Genomic DNA, 22,788 nt, shown 5'->3' on the forward strand with positions numbered 1-22,788 from the left:
AATAATAATAATAATAATAATAATAATAATAATGATAATAATAATAATAATAATAATAATAATAATAACTAGAAAAAGTGCTCCTCGGAGCAAAAGTCTCCGTCAGGTCAGGTAGGTTATTATGGCCTCCTGGTGGCGCTATAATAGGCCAATGTGAAAAGGGTGCCATTTATTCCTAGGCCGTGCACGGCAATCGGACACTGCATACATGATTTGAGGCATTTTGTTCTAAAAATGTGTTTTGCTAAATTAGACCTGCTGGTGGCGCTATAACAGGCCAATGTTAAAAGGGTGGCATTTGTTCCTCAACATAATGTGAATGTGCGTTCAAAGTTTCACCGCAATCGGTCGCTGCGTTCATGATTTGCGGCATTTTGTTCAAAACGGGCCACTCCTGCAAACACTACATGTCAATGTTAGCCAATCAGGATGGAATATGAAAAATCAAACAGATTCGTCTTGATCACATGACTATAGAGATCATGTGTACCGATTTGCGTGAAATTTGGATAAAATGTGAAGGCTTAATATCAAAAAATGTGTTTTACATAAGTCTGCCTCCTGGTGGCGCTGTGAAAAATGCAGGGCAAAGGTTTTTCCTTTTGCCTCTGGAGAGTGTGCATACAAAGTTTTACACTGATCGGTGCAGTTATAGGTAAAAACACGTATTGGCCTGTTACAACGCCACCATGAGGCTGATTTGAACATTTTCAAATGGCATTTCTTCCTCGGCCTAATGGGAATGTGTGTGCAAAATTTCACGGAAATTGCATGCTGTGTTCATGATTTGAGGCATTTTGTTCGAAACGGAGTACTCCTGCAAACTTTGAAAGACAATTTTTGCCAATCAGGATGGAATATGAAAAATCTGAAATGAGCCGTTTCTTTTAATGACTATAGACAGGTTTCCTGTTAGTAAACATGAGAGGATATGACCGCGCAGAGGAGGGGGAAGCCTATAGAGGGCGCCATTACCCGCAGCAGCTCTGGTCAACTGTCCATTCATAAAAGAAATGATCTTCACCGGGTTTAATGAAAGTAGATTAAATTATGCAGTTTGTAATACCTTGTTTACTCAATAAAAATGATTTGTCGGAAGTTGGATCTGTTTGTATATAATAGCAGCATTATGCCTATTATGCCTATAATAGCAGAATTATGGCTATCTAACTCCCGAACATAACAACAGAGTGAACGGCGCAACAATTCGATTTTGACGGGAGCACGGAGCTGGTTTATAAAAAGGTTGGAGCGCTACTCAGAGCGAGGACCGCCTCCCGCTCCAGGCCGCCCTCGCGGGGGCCGCGCACCGAATGTTTGAGCATGCCCGGTCGCACGGACTCAGAGACACACAGACATCCAACAGTGCACAGCGCACCGAGATTTCATTAGAATTTCTACTTTCTTTTCTTTTTTTTTTTACTGTTGAGTGACTCGGTTTGAGCGGAGCATGGAGCGAGATTTGCGCAAATCAACGTGAGCGAGGAGCGACGGGGAGCGGAGCGCGGGGGGAGTCGACGTGAGCGAATAGCGAGCGTGAAACCAGCCCCCTGGAGCGCCGAGCGGCATTTCCACCCGCTCCGCTCCGCTCACATGCTCTGGGACGGACACACACACGGACGGACGGACGGACGGACAGGGGGTAAAACATACTCTCTCGCCATGCCTTTCGGCCTGTCGGAGACAATAATAATAATAATAATAATAATAATAATGATTTTAATAATAAAAATAAAAATAATAAAGCTATACAATAGAGCACCGAAGTCTGATGTAATTTACACATCCTACCTGGTTCGTGGTTTTCCACCCCCGTTCTGAATCCCCATAGAGGTCTTTAATATCGCGTCAAATAAGAACTGTGTTCCAAAAATAAACAAATGATCCCGGCGGTTTGACTCTTATTGAAGGATCAACTGACGGTGAGAAAACGATAATGTTACTTCCGCCGAATTAGTAAAATTTTCACCAGAAACACTGTTTCAAATATAAGTGACTGACTATCATAAACGATACAGAACCTCCTCCCTGACAATATCGCAGAGACAGTTTGTTTATTTTTGGACCACAATTCTTATGAGACGACCCAATGTTATTCTCCATAGAGAAATTACTTTACGAACCAGGGGATGAACGAGTGACGTCAGGACTTCTGTACTCTATTCTACTTAATAATAGTTGTAGGCTTTGGTGGTTTAATGTAAAATATGTTATTTGGTGTTCAATGAGATGTTTTCTAAATGATAAAAGCAATACTTCAATAAATAGACATTTTCAGAGCAGAAACGTCCTACATTTTAAATGGGTGTGGGGTAACGGACCTGGATAGTGGATATAGTCCAGGGGCCAGGCCATATTTTGGTACCACCTAAGGTGACCGTAAAGTTTTTGTATTTTTGTCTTCCTACATGTCTCTAGTTTATATTTTGGTATGATAACCCTTCCAATCTTGTAGCTTAATGGCAGTTATCACTACCTACTGGCTAATGTATCCGGTAGGAGACACAAAGTAGAATCTTTGTGTCTCCTACACCCGGGCATCAAATTGTTGCGACAAAAAACAAAATATATCCATGTATTCAAGGCTTCATAGGGTGTGCAATTGATAGAAAATAAATCATTTTTTGGGTGAACTCCTCCTTTAAGTTTCCCAGGGGGACTCTCTACCCATTCAGCTATGACCACCCTAGACCGAAGGAGGGTCAACTTTTACAAGCTTATGGAAAGCAGTCTTTTTGCAAACACCAAAAATCTGAGAAGTTATCAATTGCACACCCCATGAAGCCTTGAATACATGGATATATTTAGTTTTTTGTCGCAATAATTTGATGCCCGGGTGTAGGAGACACAAAGATTCTACTTTGTGTCTCCTACCGGATACATTAGCCAGTAGGTAGTGATAACTGCCATTAAGCTACAAGATTGGAAGGGTTATCATACCAAAATATAAACTAGAGACATGTAGGAAGACAAAAATACAAAAACTTTACGGTCACCTTAGGTGGTACCATATTGTGAAAATATCAGTGTTGGCCCCTGGACTAATAGAGGCTACTGGCCAAAAAAAAGGTTGAGAACCACTGATTTACACAGAAAGACGTCACCATCATTTCTTTCTTTTTTTAAAAGTCAACGTAAAAGCTTGTTTCCGACTTACTATGTTAGCTCACGTGTTTATGTTTATAGTTTAAGTATTATGTATTATTTGAACATTGTTTTATTTCTTGCAGAACAATCACAAGTGGCTGTATCAGGTGAGTAATGTTTAACCTGTTAAAAGGATCCCTGGCTAATAAGCCAAATATGCCTTAATACATTTAATTACACGGCTTGGTTGAATGCTCGATTCTGATTGGTCAATCATCGGTCATTATTTCTTCATAACGATGAGCTCTACTAACGACCACAGTGTAATCAAAGACTCAGACCACCTGCTCATGTCAACCGCCGCTGCTTGGTTTTATGCCGTATCCAACATGACAGCCATGTTGGATACAGCATGGCTTCCTTGTTTATCGTGGCACACCGACGCAAGAATAACAAAACACTTGCCCCAAAACACAGTCGCCCCGGGGCAAATCCGACGGTATTATACGCAAATCCGGTGGTAAAGAATGGCGGCGAGTGTGTTTTGGGTCGAGTCTTCCGATTACCTTATGGACTACTGTCATTTGTTTTCCGAGGCGGACTTCTCCACCCAACCCAATACTAATGGAATACTTTCTTTGCCGTAAGCAAGGAAATACTTTGTTTTGTTTTTACTTTTGGGTCAATGTATTAATTTATTTATTAAGTAGCCGTGTAATAAGTGGGATAATGTATGGGAAGGTATAGTCATTATTGAAATTTAAAGCCCTTCCGGTTGATTTATGATGATCACCCTTCGGGCTTTAAATTTCAATAATGAAAAACCTTAAATATTGTATTTATTTTAGAAATTGTTCATCTTTCACTCAATAGGGGCAATGCCCGTCACAAGTTGATGATGTCATTTGCACATGTGTGGTCTAGCCCTAGGAAATTAGGTTAATAAGAGCATCAAATCGATATTTTAAATGTATATTTTTTGCAAATATACCACACATTGGCAAATTACATCATCAACTTGCGACGGCCATTGCCTCTATTGAGTGAAAGAACTGTTTATAAAATAAATAAAATATTAAAAGTGTTTCAATGTTTTTATTTTTGTTATAGAGCGCAATTCCAATGTATCAAGGAATATTTGGCTAATTAGCCGGGGATCCTTTTAACAATCCTGTATAATTTGCAAAACAATGCCTATACACATATATATATATATATATATATATATATATATATATATATATATATATACACATATACACATATATATATATATATATATATATATATATATATATATATATATATATATATATATATATATATATATATATATATATATATATATACACACACACACGCATACCCACAGTAAATTGATTGCTGTTCTTGAATCATGTGGAATAAATAAATACAAATGAAGTTTTTCCCCAGCAAAAATAATTTGCAACTGACATTGAGTAATACAAGTTTGAACTAACTGGAATAGAAGGTTATTATTTTTTGCCTAAATACTTTCTATAAATAGACGCCTTTAAAACACTGCTATTATCATATGAGCTGGAAAACACAATGTGGCCACAGTATTTTTTTTCTTCTCACAGAATCACATGTGTTATGGTCATGATTCACCTGTAGCCTGGATGGCTTGATTCTATACTTAAAATAATTGATATAAATATGTTTGGAAATCTCTATGGGAAAAATGAATGGAATAATGGCTGCCACTGCTATGCCCTTTGGGCGTTTCTGTGGGGTTCTTGCAGGAAATAAGTGGTTTGGACTTTATATTTCACTTCATCACTCTTCCCCAAAGTAAGAACATCATTTTTGTGGGAATATTTCATATTGGTGGAGTAGAATTTCAACTTTCAAATATAGCTGCAAGCAGCGATAATACGGGGCCAGGGAATGCAGAGAGAAACTAGAAAAAGTGCTCCTTGGAGCACAGGTCTCCGCCAGGTCAGGTAAGCTATTGAGGCCTCCTGGTGGCGCTATAATAGGCCAATGAAAAGGGTGCCATTTGTTCTTAGGCCTTGCACGACAATTGGACCCTGACTGCATTCACGATTTGAGGCATTTTGTTAAAAACATTGGTTTTGCTAAATTAGACCTGCTGGTGGTGCTATAACAGGCCAATGTTAAAAGGGTGGCATTTGTTCCTCAACATAGTGTGAATGTGCGTGCAAAGTTTGAGCGCAATTGGACGGTGCGTTCATGATTAGCGGAATTTTGTTCAAAACAAGGCAATAATGCAAACTTTAGATGTCAATTTTAGCCAATCAGTATGGATTATGAAAAATCAAACACATCCTTCGTGATCACATGACTATAGAGATCATGTGTACCGATTTGCGTGAAATTTGGATAAAATTGGAAGGAGTAGTATAAAATAATGTGTTTTACATAAGTCGGCCTCCTGGTGGCGCTATAAAAGGCAGATGTGAAAAATGCAGGGCAAAGGTTTTTCCTTGACCTCTAGGGAGTGTGCATACAAAGTTTTACACAGATCGGTGCAAGTATAGGTAAAAACACGAATCGGCTTGTTATAGCGCCACCATGAGGCTGATTTGAAAATGTTCAAATGGTAGTTCTTCCTCGGCCTAATGGGAATGAGCGTGCACAATTTCACGGAAATTGCATGCTGTGTTCATGATTTGAGGCATTTTGTTCAAAACGGAGCACTCCTGCAAACTTTGGAAGACATTTTTAGCCAATCAGGATGGAATATGAGAAATCTGAAATACCCGTTTTGTTTAATGACTATAGAGATACTGTGTACCGATTTGCGTGATTTTTGGACAAAATCTGTAGGAGTACTGTCAAAAAATATGTTTTGCACAAATCGGCCTCCTGGTGGCACTATAAAAGGCCCATGAGAAAAAACTTGGGGTAAAGGTTCTGAATTGGCATCCAGGGAGTGTGTGTGCACAGTTTCGCTGCGATCAAGACAACGGTGCCGGAGATTAGCTGGTCACAGACGGACGGACACACACACGGACACACGGACGGACGGACGGGGTGGAAAACATAGTCTCTCGCCATGCCTTTCGGCCTGGCGGAGACAAAAAGAAAGAAGCAACGATAAGTAATATGCACAATAAGCCATATAAACATAGAAGACTGAACTTGAGAGAAAGAAGACCATGCAATTAACATGAGCATTTTAAACCCTCACTAACCCTAACCTCAGTAAAACAACGCCTAAGCCTATCCTCAAGAAACACTATGTGTAAACCTAAGAATGCCAAATCATGATCACCTCAATACATTGTCGGGACAGGGATCGAACCAGCGATCGGAATGAAAACTAGTGAAAGTGTTGCTATCTGAAAAGTTGTGTGATTGCAGATCGGCTATTTTCACAATAAAGTATGTCACACATTGTAAAAACATACTCTCAAATAAGCATTTCATGTTATCTTTAAAATTTGCACATGCATTATTTGATGCAGTCATGTTTTGTGCGATGCAATTGAAAAGTGGAATGACCCACCCACCGACAGACAGACAGACAGACAGACAGACAGACAGACAGACAGACAGACAGACAGAGACAGAGACAGAGTGAGAGAGACAGACAGACAAAAAAGCAAAGTGCAATAATAGCACAATAAGACCTGGAAACGGAATAGATTGAAATTGAGACAAAGCAAATGATTCCAACAGGCAAATCTACTTTTCAGCTCGACCCAGCTGAGGTGGTCATACATAGGACGCAGGGGGGAAATCCCAGGTTAAGAACCTCACTCATGGACACCTCAACCTATTGCCATTGACAGGAATCGAACTCTCGACCTTCGGACTCACAGGCTGGAACACGACCTGTAGTGCTATAGCTTCGTCCAGGCTGAAGTTGTCTGTTGAAGATCATGAACTTTTGCCTTCTGTCATGAACCAAGCCCCTGTTTCACCACCCCATTCGGATGCCATCAATGCATTGAATGGGACATTATCAGGGGTGCACATAACTGGTGCGCAGGTGCGCATGCGCACCCAAAATAAATAATGCGCACCACATCAGACGACGCGAGGCGCTTTTGCGTACCAACAGCTGGGACAGGAATTTCCAAGCTTTTATTTTTTAGCAAAACTAAAAAATAAAAGCCTCGAGATCGAGGCTAGGAATTTACTTCCTGAAGCCACACTCACGGTAAAGCACGCGTCGGCCCCATGTACAGCCATTAGGCGCAGGGGAAGAGGACGCATGCTGCACGTGCGTGTGTGATTGTCGCCTCACGTCGCCTCGCATCGCCTCGCTGCGTGCACGCAGCCAGCAGCGGTTGTTAGAGGCACTCGTCACCTATGATGAACGCACCGTAACGGTGCAAAAATATGCCGTGAAAGTCCAAATCTGGCGGATAAAAGCAGTGCAGCACAGGGCACCAACCTTGGGGGCTTCTCCTAACACGTGTGAAAAAAAAAAACGGCGAAAATCGGCGGAATTTGGAAGCAGAGTGTCAGTTTCTTCTCGCGCAGCAACACCCCCCCCCTGGCAAAACTGTCCGGTGGGCGCCGTGCTGCAACCACCCCCCCCCCCCCCCCCCCCGTTGACAAAACGGGACGGGACCATTTATTTGGTGCGCACCAAGTCACATCTCCAGGTGCTCTTCTGAGTACTAGACCTAAAAAGTTATGTGCACCCCTGGACATTATCACCTTTTATCAGACCATCGAATGGGCGAAGTAGGCGACATACTGACCTACCCCGCGATTTATCAGACCATTGAGTTGAGTGTTAATTTCAGCCCATCAATTATTTTTAAACTTTCTTTGTTCTCTCTATCAACTCAATTTGTGCAGACATACGATATCCTGTCTGACACTTGTTATTGTGTTTTGCGGACATTCCATATGACATGTAATTATTTTTATGTCACGGTACAAATCTCTTGTATAGTCATACAGTTTATACAGTAAGGCAGGGATACTCAAATAGCTGAACCTGTGGGCCACATTACAAAAATGGCAAGGGGCCAGGGGCCAGTTGATAAAATGACAACATTAATGATACTTGATAACTTCTGTCTTTCATTGGCGCCTTATATTGTCAATCTTAACTGACACTGGCAAATTAAACATAGTTGTATTGAATTTGCATGAGATGGTAAAATGAAAGCGAAAGTATCTGTTCATTTTGGGTTAAAGTGCCGGTTCTCTGTATCAACTTTTCGGGTCTTGCCGAGACCGATATATTATATAACACTATTCTTCTGCCTACACATACGTCATGTCCTAGTATGAGTGAATAAGTGAAGGGGATCAACGTCACGTGATGCCTTTGTTTAGCCCGCCCCCAAAAAAAACGTCCCGAAATTGGGCTAAACAAAGGTGCTTATTGGTCAAAAACCCGGCTGTGTGTATCAAAGAATGGCTGAGACTCATCTTTGCTGCTGCTCTGAATGTGCAGGTGTTCTGCTCCATGGTTCCGCTGCGTTGAATTTGCCTTCCTGGATGATTATTCATGTGATAGTAATGTAATTAAAGATAAGATAATAACTTCATTCTGTATTTGACTGGCGGGTCAGTCAAAATTAGGCCGCGGGCCGGAGTTTGAGTATCACTGCAGTAAGCTGTTCAAATACCCATCGCAGGTACCTGACAGTAAATGTTTGAACAAGCCTGCTTAATAAGTGTTTCATAAATATGCAGGTGTGCATATTTATTAAACGCTTATTAAGCAGGCTTGTTCAACATTCACTGTCAGGTGCAGGGCACACAAAGAGCTTGTTCAAACATTTACTGTAAGCGTACCGCCCGCTTTAATTGCAGTCAAGCCTCACATTAATCATCTTTCATCAGTTCTATTTATTCTATACCTGTTGTGTAATAATGTGCACGTGTTATCCACGCATACATTTTAATAAGTCAGGTTTATGCTTTTTAATAAAATGAAACTATACTTTTATGAACTTTTTCCCGAACGTTGTGACGTTCGCTTGAGCCTACTCAGCGCCGTTGGAGTTATGTACCGAATCGTAAATCATGTTATGGGGACTACTCAGCCTCCGAGTAGCTCCTGATTACGCCCGATGAATGGTCTGATAAATCGCGGGTAGGTCAGTATATCGCCTACTCGTCGCCCACTCGCCCATTCAATGGTCTGATAAAACGTGAAAATCTCCCATTCAATGCATTGATAGCATTCGAAGACGGTGGTTTCACTAACACTATGATCACTCGTCCACAAACCATTTACCAATGGAGAAATTGTACGTCTCCTCGGAACCAAAAATAGTGAAAGTAGCCAATCTACAAGCTCAGAAACACGTTGCTATGATGTCGTCTGCATCAAGTGAGGCTTGAACTGGCAATCTTGAGGTTGTAAGGCACACGCTTAAGCGAGAAGCCATTGGACCAACAGACCTGATATAGTGAAAAAGGAGGTCAGACAGATGATATCGTTTCACGCAAATACTGTAGCAAAAAAATCCTGGGTTTAAGTGTTCTTCAAACTGCTCAAAATTGCGGAAAATCTAAGGGCGGAGCTTACTGGTCAAAGTGATACATGTCTTCCTCATGAGTCAAGGCACAAGTGTAAGCAAGTTTCACGACTTTCGGACAAACGAGGCATGACTTATGCCTGTTTAAACTTTGCATTTTCAGAAAATTGCTATAGCACCCCCCTTTGGCCAATTGGAGTAAGATTGGTTTCAGTAATATTTGGAATGACCCTCTACATTTCTGCAAAGTTTCAAAGAAATGTGAGTCTGCATGTATGTGTTAGGGGCAGATGAATAATTGTCATAAAACTGCAATAGTTAAAACCTATCTCCTTCTGGGATTTTTGAGCAATCTGCACGAAACGTTTAACACTTGAACTTTGGACCTATGCCGACAACTTCTTGGCGGTGGATTTTCCATAAGTGAAAAAATGAAGCTTTCATGAGCCAATGACTTTTTCATATAATTCAAAACGGTGGGCGATCTAAAGGTCAGAGGTCAAAAGTCAGAGGGTGAAAGTTGTTCAGCATGAGGAGACGTTATAGATGTGTATCCAAGCTTCATGGCTATAGCTCAAACAGGGCATGAGTTGTACCTGTTCAAAGTTGGCATTTTTCAATTGAGTGCTATAGCGCCACCTTTTGACGAATGAGTGTGATAAATATTTCTTGATATTTTTTCATGACCATCTACCATATGGCTGAGTTTCGTAAAAAGCGTATGCACGGTTCAGCCAGAACCGCGAAAAGTGGCAGAAGAAGAAGAAAAATATAGCTGCAAGCAGCAATAATACGAGGCCAGTGAATGCAGAAAGAAAAAAGAAAGAAGCAATGATAAGTAATATGCACAATAAGCCATAGAAACATAGAAGACTGAACTTGAACCATGCAATTAACAAATGAGCATTTTAAACCCTCACTAACCTTAACTTCAGTAAAAGTATGCCTACCCCTAACCTCAAGAAATACTGTGCGTAAGCCTAAGAATGCCAAATCACGATCACCTCAACACATTGTCGGTGACAGGGATCAAACCAGTGACCTCCGGACTCATAGGCCGCCTTCCTTCTCATTGAGCTAGATATATGGCCCCCCTGACAGTGTCTGTTGACATCTATAAGTCTTTCCGTCCCTGATGGACCAAGCCTCTGTTTTGCTAACTCCTCTAGATCACTGGTTCACAAACCATTTACCAATAGAGAAATTGTATGTCTCCTTGGAACCGAAACTTTGAAAGTAGCCGATCTACAAGCTCACAAAACGCTCCTATCTGAAAAGTTGTAAGATTGTAGATCGGCTATTTTCACAATGAAGTATATCATACATTGAAAAAAGCATACTCTCAAATAAACATTTCATGTTATCTTTATCAATTGCACATGAATTCATTGATACAATCATGATGTTTGCATTGCACTTTAATTGAAGTCTGCATGAAGTGAGCCTTAAACCGGCGACCGGCGTCAGGCAGACGCTTAAGAGAGAAACCATAGGACCAACAGACCTGAACTGGTGAAAAAGCAGCTAACACAGATGATACAGCTTCACGCAAATAGCTGAAAAATCCTGGGTTTAAGTGTTTTTCAAACTGTTCAAAATTGCGGACAATCTAAGGGCGGAGCTTACTGGTCAAAGCGATACATGTGTTCCTCTCTACATGGCTGTAGGTCAAACAGGGCATGAGTTGTACCTGTTCAAAGTTGGCACTTTCAATTTAGTGCTATAGCGCCACCCTTTGACGAATGAGTGTGAGAATTATTTCTTGATAGTTTTTCATGACCATCTACCATATGGCCGAGTTTCGTATAACTGCCAAAAACAAGTGTTTTTCAAACTGCTCAAAATTGCGGACAATCTAAGGGTGTTAAGGGTTTAAAGTTTGTATTTTCAGAAAATTGCTGTAGCGCCCCCCTTTGGCCAATTGGAGTAAGATTGGTTTCAGTGATATTTGGAATGACCCTCAACATTTCTGCAAAGTTTCAAAGAAATGTAAGTCTGCATGTATGTGTTAGGGGCAGATGAATAATTTTCATAAAACTGCAATAGTTAAGGGGTAAGACCATTTTGGTAGAGGTTTGGGTTGTGTAGTTACCTTGCCATGATGTAACTCCAAAGGTGGGCAAGAAATCAAAAATGATTGCTCCATTGATTAGAAATTGATAATTCAAAATATGCTCCTCATTGACTTACATTGTACGGTAAAACAGCTCTCAAAGTCACTCTTTTGGCACATAAATGAACCCAAACAAAGCTGATTCAGACAATATAGAGCATCACCAAACCCAGTACTGTTTTTTTTTTTTAAATAAAAATGTCAACTTTCTGTTGATTTTACTGTTTGAAGATCTGGATCCGCGGATCCAGTCCAGGTTTTCTACTAAAAATGGCAAAATCAACAGGAATTTGACATTAAAAAAAAAAAAAAAAACAGTACTGGGTTTGGTGATGTTCTATATTGTCTAAATCAACTTTGTTTGCGTTCGTTTATGTGCTAAAAGAGTGACTTTGAGAGCTGTTTTACCGTACAATGTAAGTCAATGAGGAGCATATTTTGAATTATCAATTTCTAATCAATGGAGCAATTATTTTTGATTTCTTGCCCACCTTTGGAGTTACATCATGGCAAGGTAATTACACAACCCAAACCTCTACCAAAGTGGTCTTACCCTTTAAAATCTATCTCCTCCTGAGATTTTTCAGTAAAAATTGAGTGCTATAGCACCACCTTTTGACGAAGGATTGTGAGAATTATTTCTTGATCGTTTTTCATGACCATCTACCATATGGCGGAGTTTCGTAAAAAGCGACAGCACGGTTCAGCCAGAACTGCGAAAAGTGGCAGAAGAAGAAGAAAAACTAGAAAAAGTGCTCCTCGGAGCACAGGTCTCCGCCAGGTCCGTTACGCCAGGTACATAATTGTGGCTTCCTGGTGGCGCTATAATAGGCCAATGTGAAAAGGGTGCCATTTATTCTTAGGTCGTTCACGGCAATCGGACACTGGGAAATATGGGAAATCAGACAGATCTGTGTTGATCACATGACTATAGAGATACTGTGTACCGATTTGCATGACGTTTGGATAAAATCTGTAGGAGTAATGTAAAAAATAAAAAGGGTTTTGCACAAATCGTCCTCCAGGTGGCGCTATAACAGGCCCATGTGAAGAAATTTGAGGCAGAGGTTCTGAATTGGCATCCAGGGAGTGTGTGTGCACAGTTTCGGAGCGACCGGGCCAACGGTGGCGGAGATTTGGTGGTAACACAGACAGGACACACGGACACACACACACACGGACGGACAGTGGCGAAAACATACTCTCGGAGACAATAATGCCAATATCGAAACGGAGCCTTGCTCTGCAGAGCCTGGCCTCGTAATAATGCCAATATCAAAACAGGGCCATGCTGGCAGCCTGGCCCCGTAACAAAACAGCTTTGTGAATGTTTGTTTGTTTGTGTATGTCGGACTTCGACGTTGATTGTAGCGTCAGTTTTGATGCCATCTTGGAATAGTTTGCACAATTTTAATCACAAGACATGTACCTTTAAAATGGTACATAGATTGCCTAGGTAGGTGACACAAACACACTTATGTACACTTAGGTTTGTTTGTCTGAAAAATGCAAAAACGGCCACGCCCGCAGATTGTTAACAGGTTAAAGTTAGTTGATTCTAAATGGAGACATTTCATTTTGGTTTAGATAGATAGTTTTACTATTGATTTCCATTCATATAGTTTTCATTGCAGTCTCAATCATAGATATTGTTGTTAAGTATCAGTTAATTGTCTCCGCCAGGCCGAAAGGCATGGCCGAGATTATGTTTTGTCCGTCCGTCCGTCCGTCCGTCCGTCCGTCCGTCCGTCCGTGACCAGCTAATCTCCTCCACCATTGGCCCGGTCGCTGTGAAACTATACACACACACTCCCTGGATGCCACAGCAGAACCTCTGCCCCATATTTTTCAGATCAGCCTGTCATAGCGCCACCATGAGGCCGACTTTTGCAAAACACATTGTTTTATATTACCGCTACACATTGTCCAAAAAACATGCAAATCGGTACACAGTAACTTTATAGTCATGTGATCAACACGGATCTGTCCGATTTTCCATATTCCATCCTGATTGGCTAATGTTGGCTTCCAAAGTTTGCAGGATAGGTTTGTTTTGAACAAAATGCCTCAAATCAATTTGAATGAACTCTGCACGCACATTCCCCCAAGGCAGAGGAAGAAATGCCACCGTTTTCACATTGGCCTGTTGTAACGCCACCAGCAAAAGACAAGCTACACCCTTTAGAGAATTGCTTGCAAAACACGCAACGTTATTGTCTCCGCCAGGCCGAAGGCATGGCGAGAGAGTATGTTTTACCGTCCGTCCGTCCGTCCGTCCGTGTCCGTGTGTGTGTGTGTGTGTGTGTGTGTGTGTGTGTGTGTGTGTGTGTCCTGTCTGTGTGTTACCAGCTAATCTCCGGCACTGTTGGCCCGTTCGCTCCGAAACTGTGCACACACACTCCCTGGATGCCAATTCAGAACCTCTGCCCCAATTCTTTTCACATGGGCCTGTTATAGCGCCACCAGGAGGCCGATTTGTGCAAAACACTTTTTTTTACATTACTCCTACAGATTCCATCCAAACGTCATGCAAATCGGTACACAGTATCTCTATAGTCATGTGATCAACACGGATCTGTCCGATTTCCCATATTCCATCCTGATTGCCTATGGTTGGCTTCCAAAGTTTGCAGGATTGGTCCGTTTTGAACAAAATGCCTCAAACTATGCATGCAGCTTGCGATTTCACACACACATTCCCACTAGGCAGAGGAAAAAATGCCACCCATTTCACATTGGCCTGTTATAACGCCACCAGCAGGTCTAATTTAGCAAAACACATTTTTGGAAAAAAATGCCTCAAATCATGAATGCAGTGTCTGATTGCCGTGAAAGACCTAAGAAGAAATGGCACCCTTTTCACATTGGCCTATTATAGCGCCACTCAGGAGGCCAGAATAACGTACCTGACCTGGCGGAGACCTGTGCTCCGAGGAGCACTTTCTAGTTCATACTGGTATCACTGGAGTTTCTGCAAGATGCAGTGCACAGGTTGCAGTGCCTTGTAGGCGGATGCGGTTTGACCCTCAAACAGATTTAGTAAAAGGTTTCTCAACTGTTTTTGGTAGTAGGCTATTAGGTGTCCTTAATAACACACTAAAAGTTTACCAAACTTTGACCACTGCAAAGGTGTAATTTTCAAGATGGCGTACAAGATGACCCAAAAATCATTAAAATAGCTTAAACTCCTTCATTATCTATGCTAGACATGTACTTTTTGTGTCTAACCCAAATCCATAACACTTCTCCAAATTGCAGAGATGCCATTAGATTATTGTGAAATCCAATATGTGTCTCCGCCAGGCCGAAAGGCATGGCGAGAGAGTATGTTTTACCCTCTGTCCGTCCGTCCGTGTGTGTGTCCGTGTGTCCGTCCGTCTGTGTGTCCTGTCCGTGTGTTACCAGCTAATCTCTGGCACCGTTTGCCCGGTCGCTGCGAAACTGTGCACACACACTCCCTGGATGCCAATTCAGAACCTCTGCCTCAAATGTTTCACATGGGCCTCTTATAGCGCCACCTGGAGGCCGATTTGTGCAAAACCCATTTATTTTACATTACTCCTACATATTTTATCCAAACGTCATGCAAATCGGTACACAGTATCTTTATAGTCATGTGATCAACACGGATCTGTCCGATTTCCCATATTCGATCCTCATTGGCTAAGGTTGGCTTCCAAATTTTGCAGGATTGGTCCGTTTTGAACAAAATGCCTCAAATCATGAACGCAGCTTGCGATATCCGTGAAATTTCACAAACACATTCCCACTAGCCCAAGGAAGAAATGCCACCCTTTTCACATTGGCCTGTTATAGCGCCACCAGCAGGTCTAATTTAGCAAAACACATTTTTGGAACAAAATGCCTCAAATCATGAATGCAGTGTCTGATTGCCGTGAAAGACCTAAGAATAAATGGCACCCTTTTCACATTGGCCTATTATAGCGCCACCAGGAGGCCAGAATAACGTACCTGACCTGGCGGAGACCTGTGCTCCGAGGAGCACTTTTTCTAGTTTGTTTGTGAATCTATTAAAACCCTCTGAAATGGTCACCCATTTCAAGTTAACTAAACTAATCATGTAATCCATTTCCATCCAGCTTGCAATAGTGAAACGTTTTGGATAGCTCTGTGGATCAAATTTGACTATACACTCCACCCAAAAAATATTGCAGTATGAACCAAGCTCTCTGCTCCCCTTACTCACCCCACGGCAACTTCATATCTCCTCATATCTCCTTCATATCTCCTCCCCTACATACAAGAATGTTTATTTTTCTCGTGGACAAGATCTTGAACCAAATCTATAACCACAAAAATAGATTTTTGAACAACTTTTAGGACTAGTGCAAGTGTGCAAAGAGGGGTGGGGGTGGGTATGGAGGTTAGTGCAGAGCTGTCAGAAGTCTCTACTAGGTGCCTTTGCAGAGACGGGGTGTGGGGGGTGGGGTTAGGTGAGGAGGTAAAAGGGGGTCTAGAGCTTAGTGGGCTTAAGGTGCCCCTCAGGTGGGTAGACGGGAATATGGGGGGTGGGGTTCACTGGATTGCTCCCTGGGCACTTGGAGCACAGAAGAGCAAAGTTATAAGTGCCAAGGCGATCCTCTCTCCCATGTCTGACAGCTGGCTCAGACATGTCCCATTAAAGGGACACTTCACCCCAAAAAAAAACCTTTGTTTCAATGGATTAGTCACCCCATGGATACTTGAATTCATGGATATTTTTTTAGTTTTTTGTCTCATTCCTAAGACAATAATTTGATGACCGGCAGCGGTTCCGGTAGGAGACACAACGACTCGTTGTGTCTCCTACCGGAACCGCTGCCTACCGGTCCGCTGGTCATCAAATTATTGTCTTAGGAATGAGACAAAAACTAAACTAGAAAAAGTGCTCCTCGGAGCACAGGTCTCCGCCAGGTCAGGTAGGTTATTGTGGGCAATGTTCGGAATTCGCCAATCAGGATGGAATATAAAAAATGTGACAGATCCATCTTGATCACTTGACTATCGAGATAATGTGTACTGATTTGCATGATGTTTGGACAACATTTGTAGGAGTAATATAAAAAAGAAACATCGGCCTCCTGGTGGCGCTATAATAGGGCAATGTTAAAAGGGTGGCGTCGGCCTTTTATAGCGCCACCATGAGGCTGATTTGAACATTTTCAAGTGGCATTTCTTCCTCGACCCCTAGTGGGAATGTGCGTGTTAAATTGGAACAGAAGTTCCATATTCCACAGAAGTAGTAAGATGTATTACTGTATATACCATTACTTTACCAAGTAATAAGTAAGTTATAGTATTACTTTTAAAAGGCTTGATAAGAAACTTGTAATGTATACTCTTCCTGAGAAACTAACTCCAACACTGCCAGTATTTGTTTTTATTTATTGTGTGATGTTTTTATTGATGTAGGCCTACTCTATGGACCCTCTGAGTGTCTGGAATAAAGTTTGAATTGAATTGAGGGATGCAGTTGTTCCTTTTTAAAGGAGAATTTCGCCCTAGGCGTTTCCCTACCTTTGGAGAGTTGTGGTACTGTTGACAGGTCAAACACAGTGTCATCACTGTACGTTGCATTGTGACGTGTAATAAATATAAAACACACAATATGTCTACAGTGTGAACAAAATGACTTACTTCATATTAAACTGAGCACATTTCTCCGCCAGGCCGGGTTGCCTACCCAGAGCCCGCAAACTTTGGAAGGCAGTCATACTCATAGCCACTTTGGGGTGCATTTCTCCTTTCCGACATGTCGCCTTTCCGACGTTGACGAACCCTATACCTAACCCTAACCCTAACCCTAACCGCACGCGGAAGCCACTAGTCGGAGTGGCGAGATGTCGGAATGGAGAGTGAACACCGCCACTTTGAATGGTATCTGAAAAACAAGTGTTCATGCAGGGATTGTCAAATAATTTAATACATTCATCCCTAATACAGGGGCGTAGCCACGGGTGGGCATAGGTAGGCCTGGGCCCACCCACCTGGCTGTTGTGCCCACCCCAAAAAAAAAAGAAGAAAACATTTTTTCTGCTTGTGAACTGCGCCTGTGCTCTGTGAGTGGAGGCGGACAGCCGGGGACTGCGGACGCGCGGAGGAGGCGGACAACGGGGCATTATTTGCGACCTGTCAATGTTTTCATGAAAATTAAGGCAAAAATAAGAATTAAATAACATAATAAACCCGCAAAAGACCCGCAAATTGCGCAAAAAAAGTAAGATTTTAACCGATAATAACCGAAAAAAATCGCGCGCGTGTGCGCTCATGCACGCGCGCATGAGTGCCCACCCACAAATCCCCATGCCCAGCTGCTGCCAGCTTTCTGGCTACGCCACTGCCCTAATAAAAGCTTAGTCCAATAGCCATTGAACCACTAACCTATAGTACAACTTGTTGTTTATTACCATACAATTAAAGATGAACCAATCAGACTTTAGTCAACCTCACCCTCCTCAATGTGTAATTTCTAACTTCACTCACTGTCACTCTGACAACATCCTTCAATGCGTTATTTATATTTATGCTGTTCTTTATGACTTTCTGATTTTATCGTCCTTCCTATAGACTCCCAAAGAGATTTCAGAAATCCGAAGGCCCAACTGAGGTCTAAACTCAAGTCTCTACAGGACAACAGGGACACATGCAAAGAGTTTGAACTGACATACGAACACGTGTTACGACACAACAAGGAGCAGGTGGTGACCACAGAGAAAAAGATCAGAGGAGAGATTGAAAAGCTACACCAGTTCCTGAGAGAGGAAGAGAACGAAAGAGTTTCATCTCTGATACAGGAAGAGAAGCAGAAAACAAAGAAGGTCAGCAGAGAGATGAAGAACATTCAGGAACAGATCTCCTATCTCTCAGATGCAATCTCTGCTATAAAACAAAAGCTGCATTCTGATTCTTATTCTGATGATCTGTATACAACATCAGAACCACAGCTGCTCTCAGGAGGGCTGATAGATGTGGCCAAACACCTGGGAAACCTGACCTACACAGTCTGGGAGAAGATCAAGGAGAAGGTCACGTTCAGTCCTGTCATTCTGGACCCAAACACAGCAAACGGTGATCTCTCTCTGTCTGAAGACCTGACCACTGTGAGAGATACAAAGGCAATGCAGCAGCTTCCTGACAACCCAGAGAGGTTCACTAACTATGCCAGCGTTCTGGGTTCAGAGGGTTTCAGTTCAGGAAAACACTGCTGGGAGGTGGAGGTTGGAGACCATCCTCGATGGAATGTAGGTTTTGTTAGAGAGTCTGTTGACAGGAAGGGAGAGAGAGATGCTACACCAAGAGAAGGAATATGGAGTTTACATCGAGACAGAGACATGGAGTACTCTAATGGTGTAGAATGCGTCAAACTACAGAGGGGTCCTCAGAGGATCAGAGTCCACCTGGACTATGATATGGGGGAGGTGTCCTTTTACGACACTAAAGACATGACTCACATCTATACTCATAAAACCACTTTTACTGAGAAACTCTACCCATATTTGCATTTTGGATCAGTTAGTGATGCTGAAACCATTGATATCCAAATCTGTAAAGTAGCGCAGAGGAGTCCAACCTGTCCCTGCGGCACTCATACAACCCCACAGTTTTCTGAGAGATTCAGAAACTCTTTCCGCAGAACTCATTCACTCCCACAGTTTTCTGAGAGATTCAGAAACTCTCTCCGCAGAACTCATTCACTCCCTATTAATTGTTTCCGCAGAACTCAGAGAACTCAGAGAACTCAGAGAGTGTGGACAACAAATGGAACCGTGGTTTGATTAAATTAATTCTGTGTGAAAGAGAGACTATACCCACTGACATGATCACTCCCTTCAGTGGTCCAAAAAAACGAGACAGTTGGTTCTGCATACTGGTGGATTTATTTGCGACTCTTGCAGGCAAACAACCCAATGTCAAACGGTTCAAAGTAAAGCAAAAACAATACACGCACATGACATAATTAATGGAACATAGACATTGTACAACATAAAGGTAATAAACGTACAAAATAAAGCAACTACAAAAACATCTACAAATCTCGAATTACAACTAATGGCGTTAGATTATCAACTTTAATTATGACATCTTTCAGAATCAGGTTTATTGTCACATCAAAGGCTTACAGATGTAAAACAGTGAAATTTGTTTTTGTGCATAGTTCCCATCGTATCGTTTCGGGGCAAGTGGGAAAGGAGATCAAACTATATAGTTATCTACATATTAAATACCTGAGATAAGATTAAAGGTGCGTGAGCATAGTAACAGATGTATTTAATGTACATTTAATATACATACATATACATATTTAAAATACATAAACATGACTTTTTTTTGGTATTATCTACTTATATAAACGAGGATTGACTTCCGCCTCGCCGCTGAAGCCATACCCACAGCACTGATTTCGACTAAACACAACAACTACACACCACGTCTCGCCAACACAGTAGCGACAACGTGGGCGCTGAATTTACGTGTGCATTAGGCAACGTCACATTGCTCACTACACATTTTCCACGTCGCAACATAATTAATTCCACTCACCACATTACGGCCACAAACGGAAGGGGAAACAGTTTCGTACCGTTTACCGTGCGCACCACCGACACCGAACGGCGATGGGTTTAGCCGAAACAACACGAAGCGGCCGCCATTGAAACTCCGCATCTCTGCATCGCCAGCACAACAACACAAGCGCGTCCTTCGCTTCAACCCCCCCCCCCTCTAGCTTACCTTTTTGATGACCCAGGCCGTTGCTTTCACTTCAGTCATGTCTGTATCACGATATGTCCATCATTCACGTGCCATGTACATCCCAAACACAAAACAAAACACGCAGCCGACTTTCTCATGTCCCCACAACAACAACACAGTCAACACACACTGGCTATCTGCGTTGCCACGTTGCCCGAAGACAAGCACAAAACACAAGAAAATATCAGTGTTGCCACATTTGCGCCAGAAACAAGCAACCACCTTCATGAAAAAAAAAAACAGGCGAAGGGGTCCGTCATGTTCCACGGGGGTCCGCGGGGGTACCAACACTCCCAAGCGTAAGCAAGTGCTTACTATGGGATATCATCGCCCCCTGGCGATCACACAGAGCAAAAACAGCACTCCCGGAACTCCAATGTCCATTAGATCAGGGTCGTGTGACGCAGAACTTCGGCGACTGGAGGGGGTATAAATACCACTGCGTCACACAAGCTCCTCCTCTGAAATCTTCCACTCTGCATGCTCAGAAGCACACAGAGGGGGTTCAAAACGTAAGCACTTGCTTACGCTTCTGATAAAACCTGGGTTACATACGTAACCCTGGTTTATTATAGCGTAGCTTTAAGCAAGTGCTTACTATGGGACACATAAACATCCCCCGGGGGAGCCCCCGGTTATGGTAACCCTCACCCACACGCTTGCCCAGGCACCCCAGACCCCCGGGTCGGGGCGCGCAGGACTGATAAGGCAAGACCTTGACGGACAAAGTCCTGTCCCTGACACCAGCACAGGATAAAACCTAGATTATCCAACCAGTGACAGAGAAACCAAGGCCTCCTCCTCCCCGGACCATGCCTAGCCGGTCCCGGGAGGGCAAGGAAGGCCAGCCAGGTAGGAAGAGAAGCATGCCCCCGGGCACCCCTCGCATTCCCTACCATGAAACTGGCTACTGCATACACACAGGGAGAAAAAACATGCCCCAAAGCAAGTTTACATTTCTCCACCTGTAGCCCAACACTGCACCCAGGATCGTGCGTGCCATCCAAGATGCCGCCACACCTAGGTAGCAGAAAGGCGCAAAGAGGTCGTGAAACGACCACTTAAGCCGTGAGAGGGAGAGAGAGCACGCCCCCAGGCATGCCTCGCATCCCCTGCCGTACAACCGGCCGCTGCACTCACACAGGGAGAAAAGACATGCCCCAAGGCATGTCCAGACTCTTCTACCCGGAGTCAGCTTCTACACCCAAGACTGTGCGCGCCATCTCGGACGCCGCCAAGTCAAGGCTGTAGAAAGATGCAAAGGTCGAGGGAGACGACCAGTTAGCCGATCTCCAGATCTCCTGCATCGACACCTCCTTGTAAAGAGCCCAAGATGCAGCTACGCTCCGAGTAGAGTGGGCCCTCAGTCCCACTGGAATAGGGACCCCTCTACCCACGTATGCCAACCGAATCGCCTCCACGATCCATCTGGACAGGGTCGGTTTAGCCACCGCCTTCCTCTGACCTCGGCCAAAGGTGACGAAAAGCTGAGACGACCAACGGCCCATGGCTGTCCCCTGACAGTAGAGCTACAGAGCCCTCACTGGACAGAGACAATGGAACCGTTCATCCTTCGCCGAAGAGAATGGTGGAGGATGAAAAGCCCCCAGTTCCACTGGGGCCCTGGCAACTGTGCCGGTTTCGGACACGAAGGCCAAGTCGGGTTTCAGCAAAACCCTCCTGCCGTCGTCCGAAAACCACATGTAGTCCTCACTCACCGAGAGTGCCTGCATGTCACCGACGCATTATGCCGTACAAGGACCACCAGGAGCACCGTTTTGAAGCTGACGATCTCCAGATCTACAGTCTCAAAAGGTTCAAAAGGGGGGCTGGCATAGCGCTTCCAGCACTACGGTCAGGTCCCACGTCGGGAACAAAGGTCTGTTCACTGGCCTAGCTCGCTTAGCACCGGTCATAAACCGTTGCACCAGCGAGTGCCTACCCACCGACTTGCCATCGAACCCATCGTGGCAAGCGGAGATAGCCGCCAGATACACCTTGATGGTAGAGAAAGCCAAATCGTGGTCCAACCTGTCCTGCAGGTAGATCAGAAGGCTTCTCACAGGGGCCTGAAAAGCAACCCCCGGAGGCGACTGCTCCAGGCACCAAGTCTCGAACATATTCCACCGAATGTCGTACTGACTTCTGGTAGAGGCTGCTTTAGCCCCCTGAGTGGTGACTACCACGTCAGGGGGCAGCCCTTGTGAGCTCAGACTCGACCTTTCCCGGGGTAAACCCACAGGTCTAGTCTCTGGGGGTCCTGTTGGAACACCTCGTTCCCGCCTTGTATCAGGAGGTTCCTGAACAGGGGGAGAGGCCACGGCTCGTCCCAGGGACTGCAGGTGCGCAATGGCCACCTTTGTGTGCCGTGCCACCTCCTCTCTGGAGTCCGCT

General features: G+C 43.5%; 1 protein-coding gene across 1 annotated transcript in view; it reads left to right on the top strand.

Moving 5' to 3' along the window:
* Positions 1-21,151, top strand: part of LOC311034510 (zinc-binding protein A33-like) — a gene marked incomplete at its 3' end in the record, with an annotated part of 23,970 nt that extends 2,819 nt beyond the window's left edge. The window contains exons 2-6 of the mRNA XM_084042389.1: positions 3,231-3,254; positions 18,211-19,154; positions 19,361-19,412; positions 20,782-20,906; positions 21,062-21,151. Of these exons, the coding sequence (XP_083898515.1) occupies positions 3,231-3,254; positions 18,211-19,154; positions 19,361-19,412; positions 20,782-20,906; positions 21,062-21,151 (1,235 nt within the window). The remainder of the gene's footprint in view (positions 1-3,230; positions 3,255-18,210; positions 19,155-19,360; positions 19,413-20,781; positions 20,907-21,061) is intronic.
* Between the last annotated feature and the right edge of the window lie 1,637 nt (positions 21,152-22,788).

The sequence above is a fragment of the Gymnoscopelus microlampas genome, assembly GCF_963454915.1.
Source record: "Gymnoscopelus microlampas genome assembly, chromosome: 2".
Lineage (NCBI taxonomy): Eukaryota > Metazoa > Chordata > Actinopteri > Myctophiformes > Myctophidae > Gymnoscopelus > Gymnoscopelus microlampas.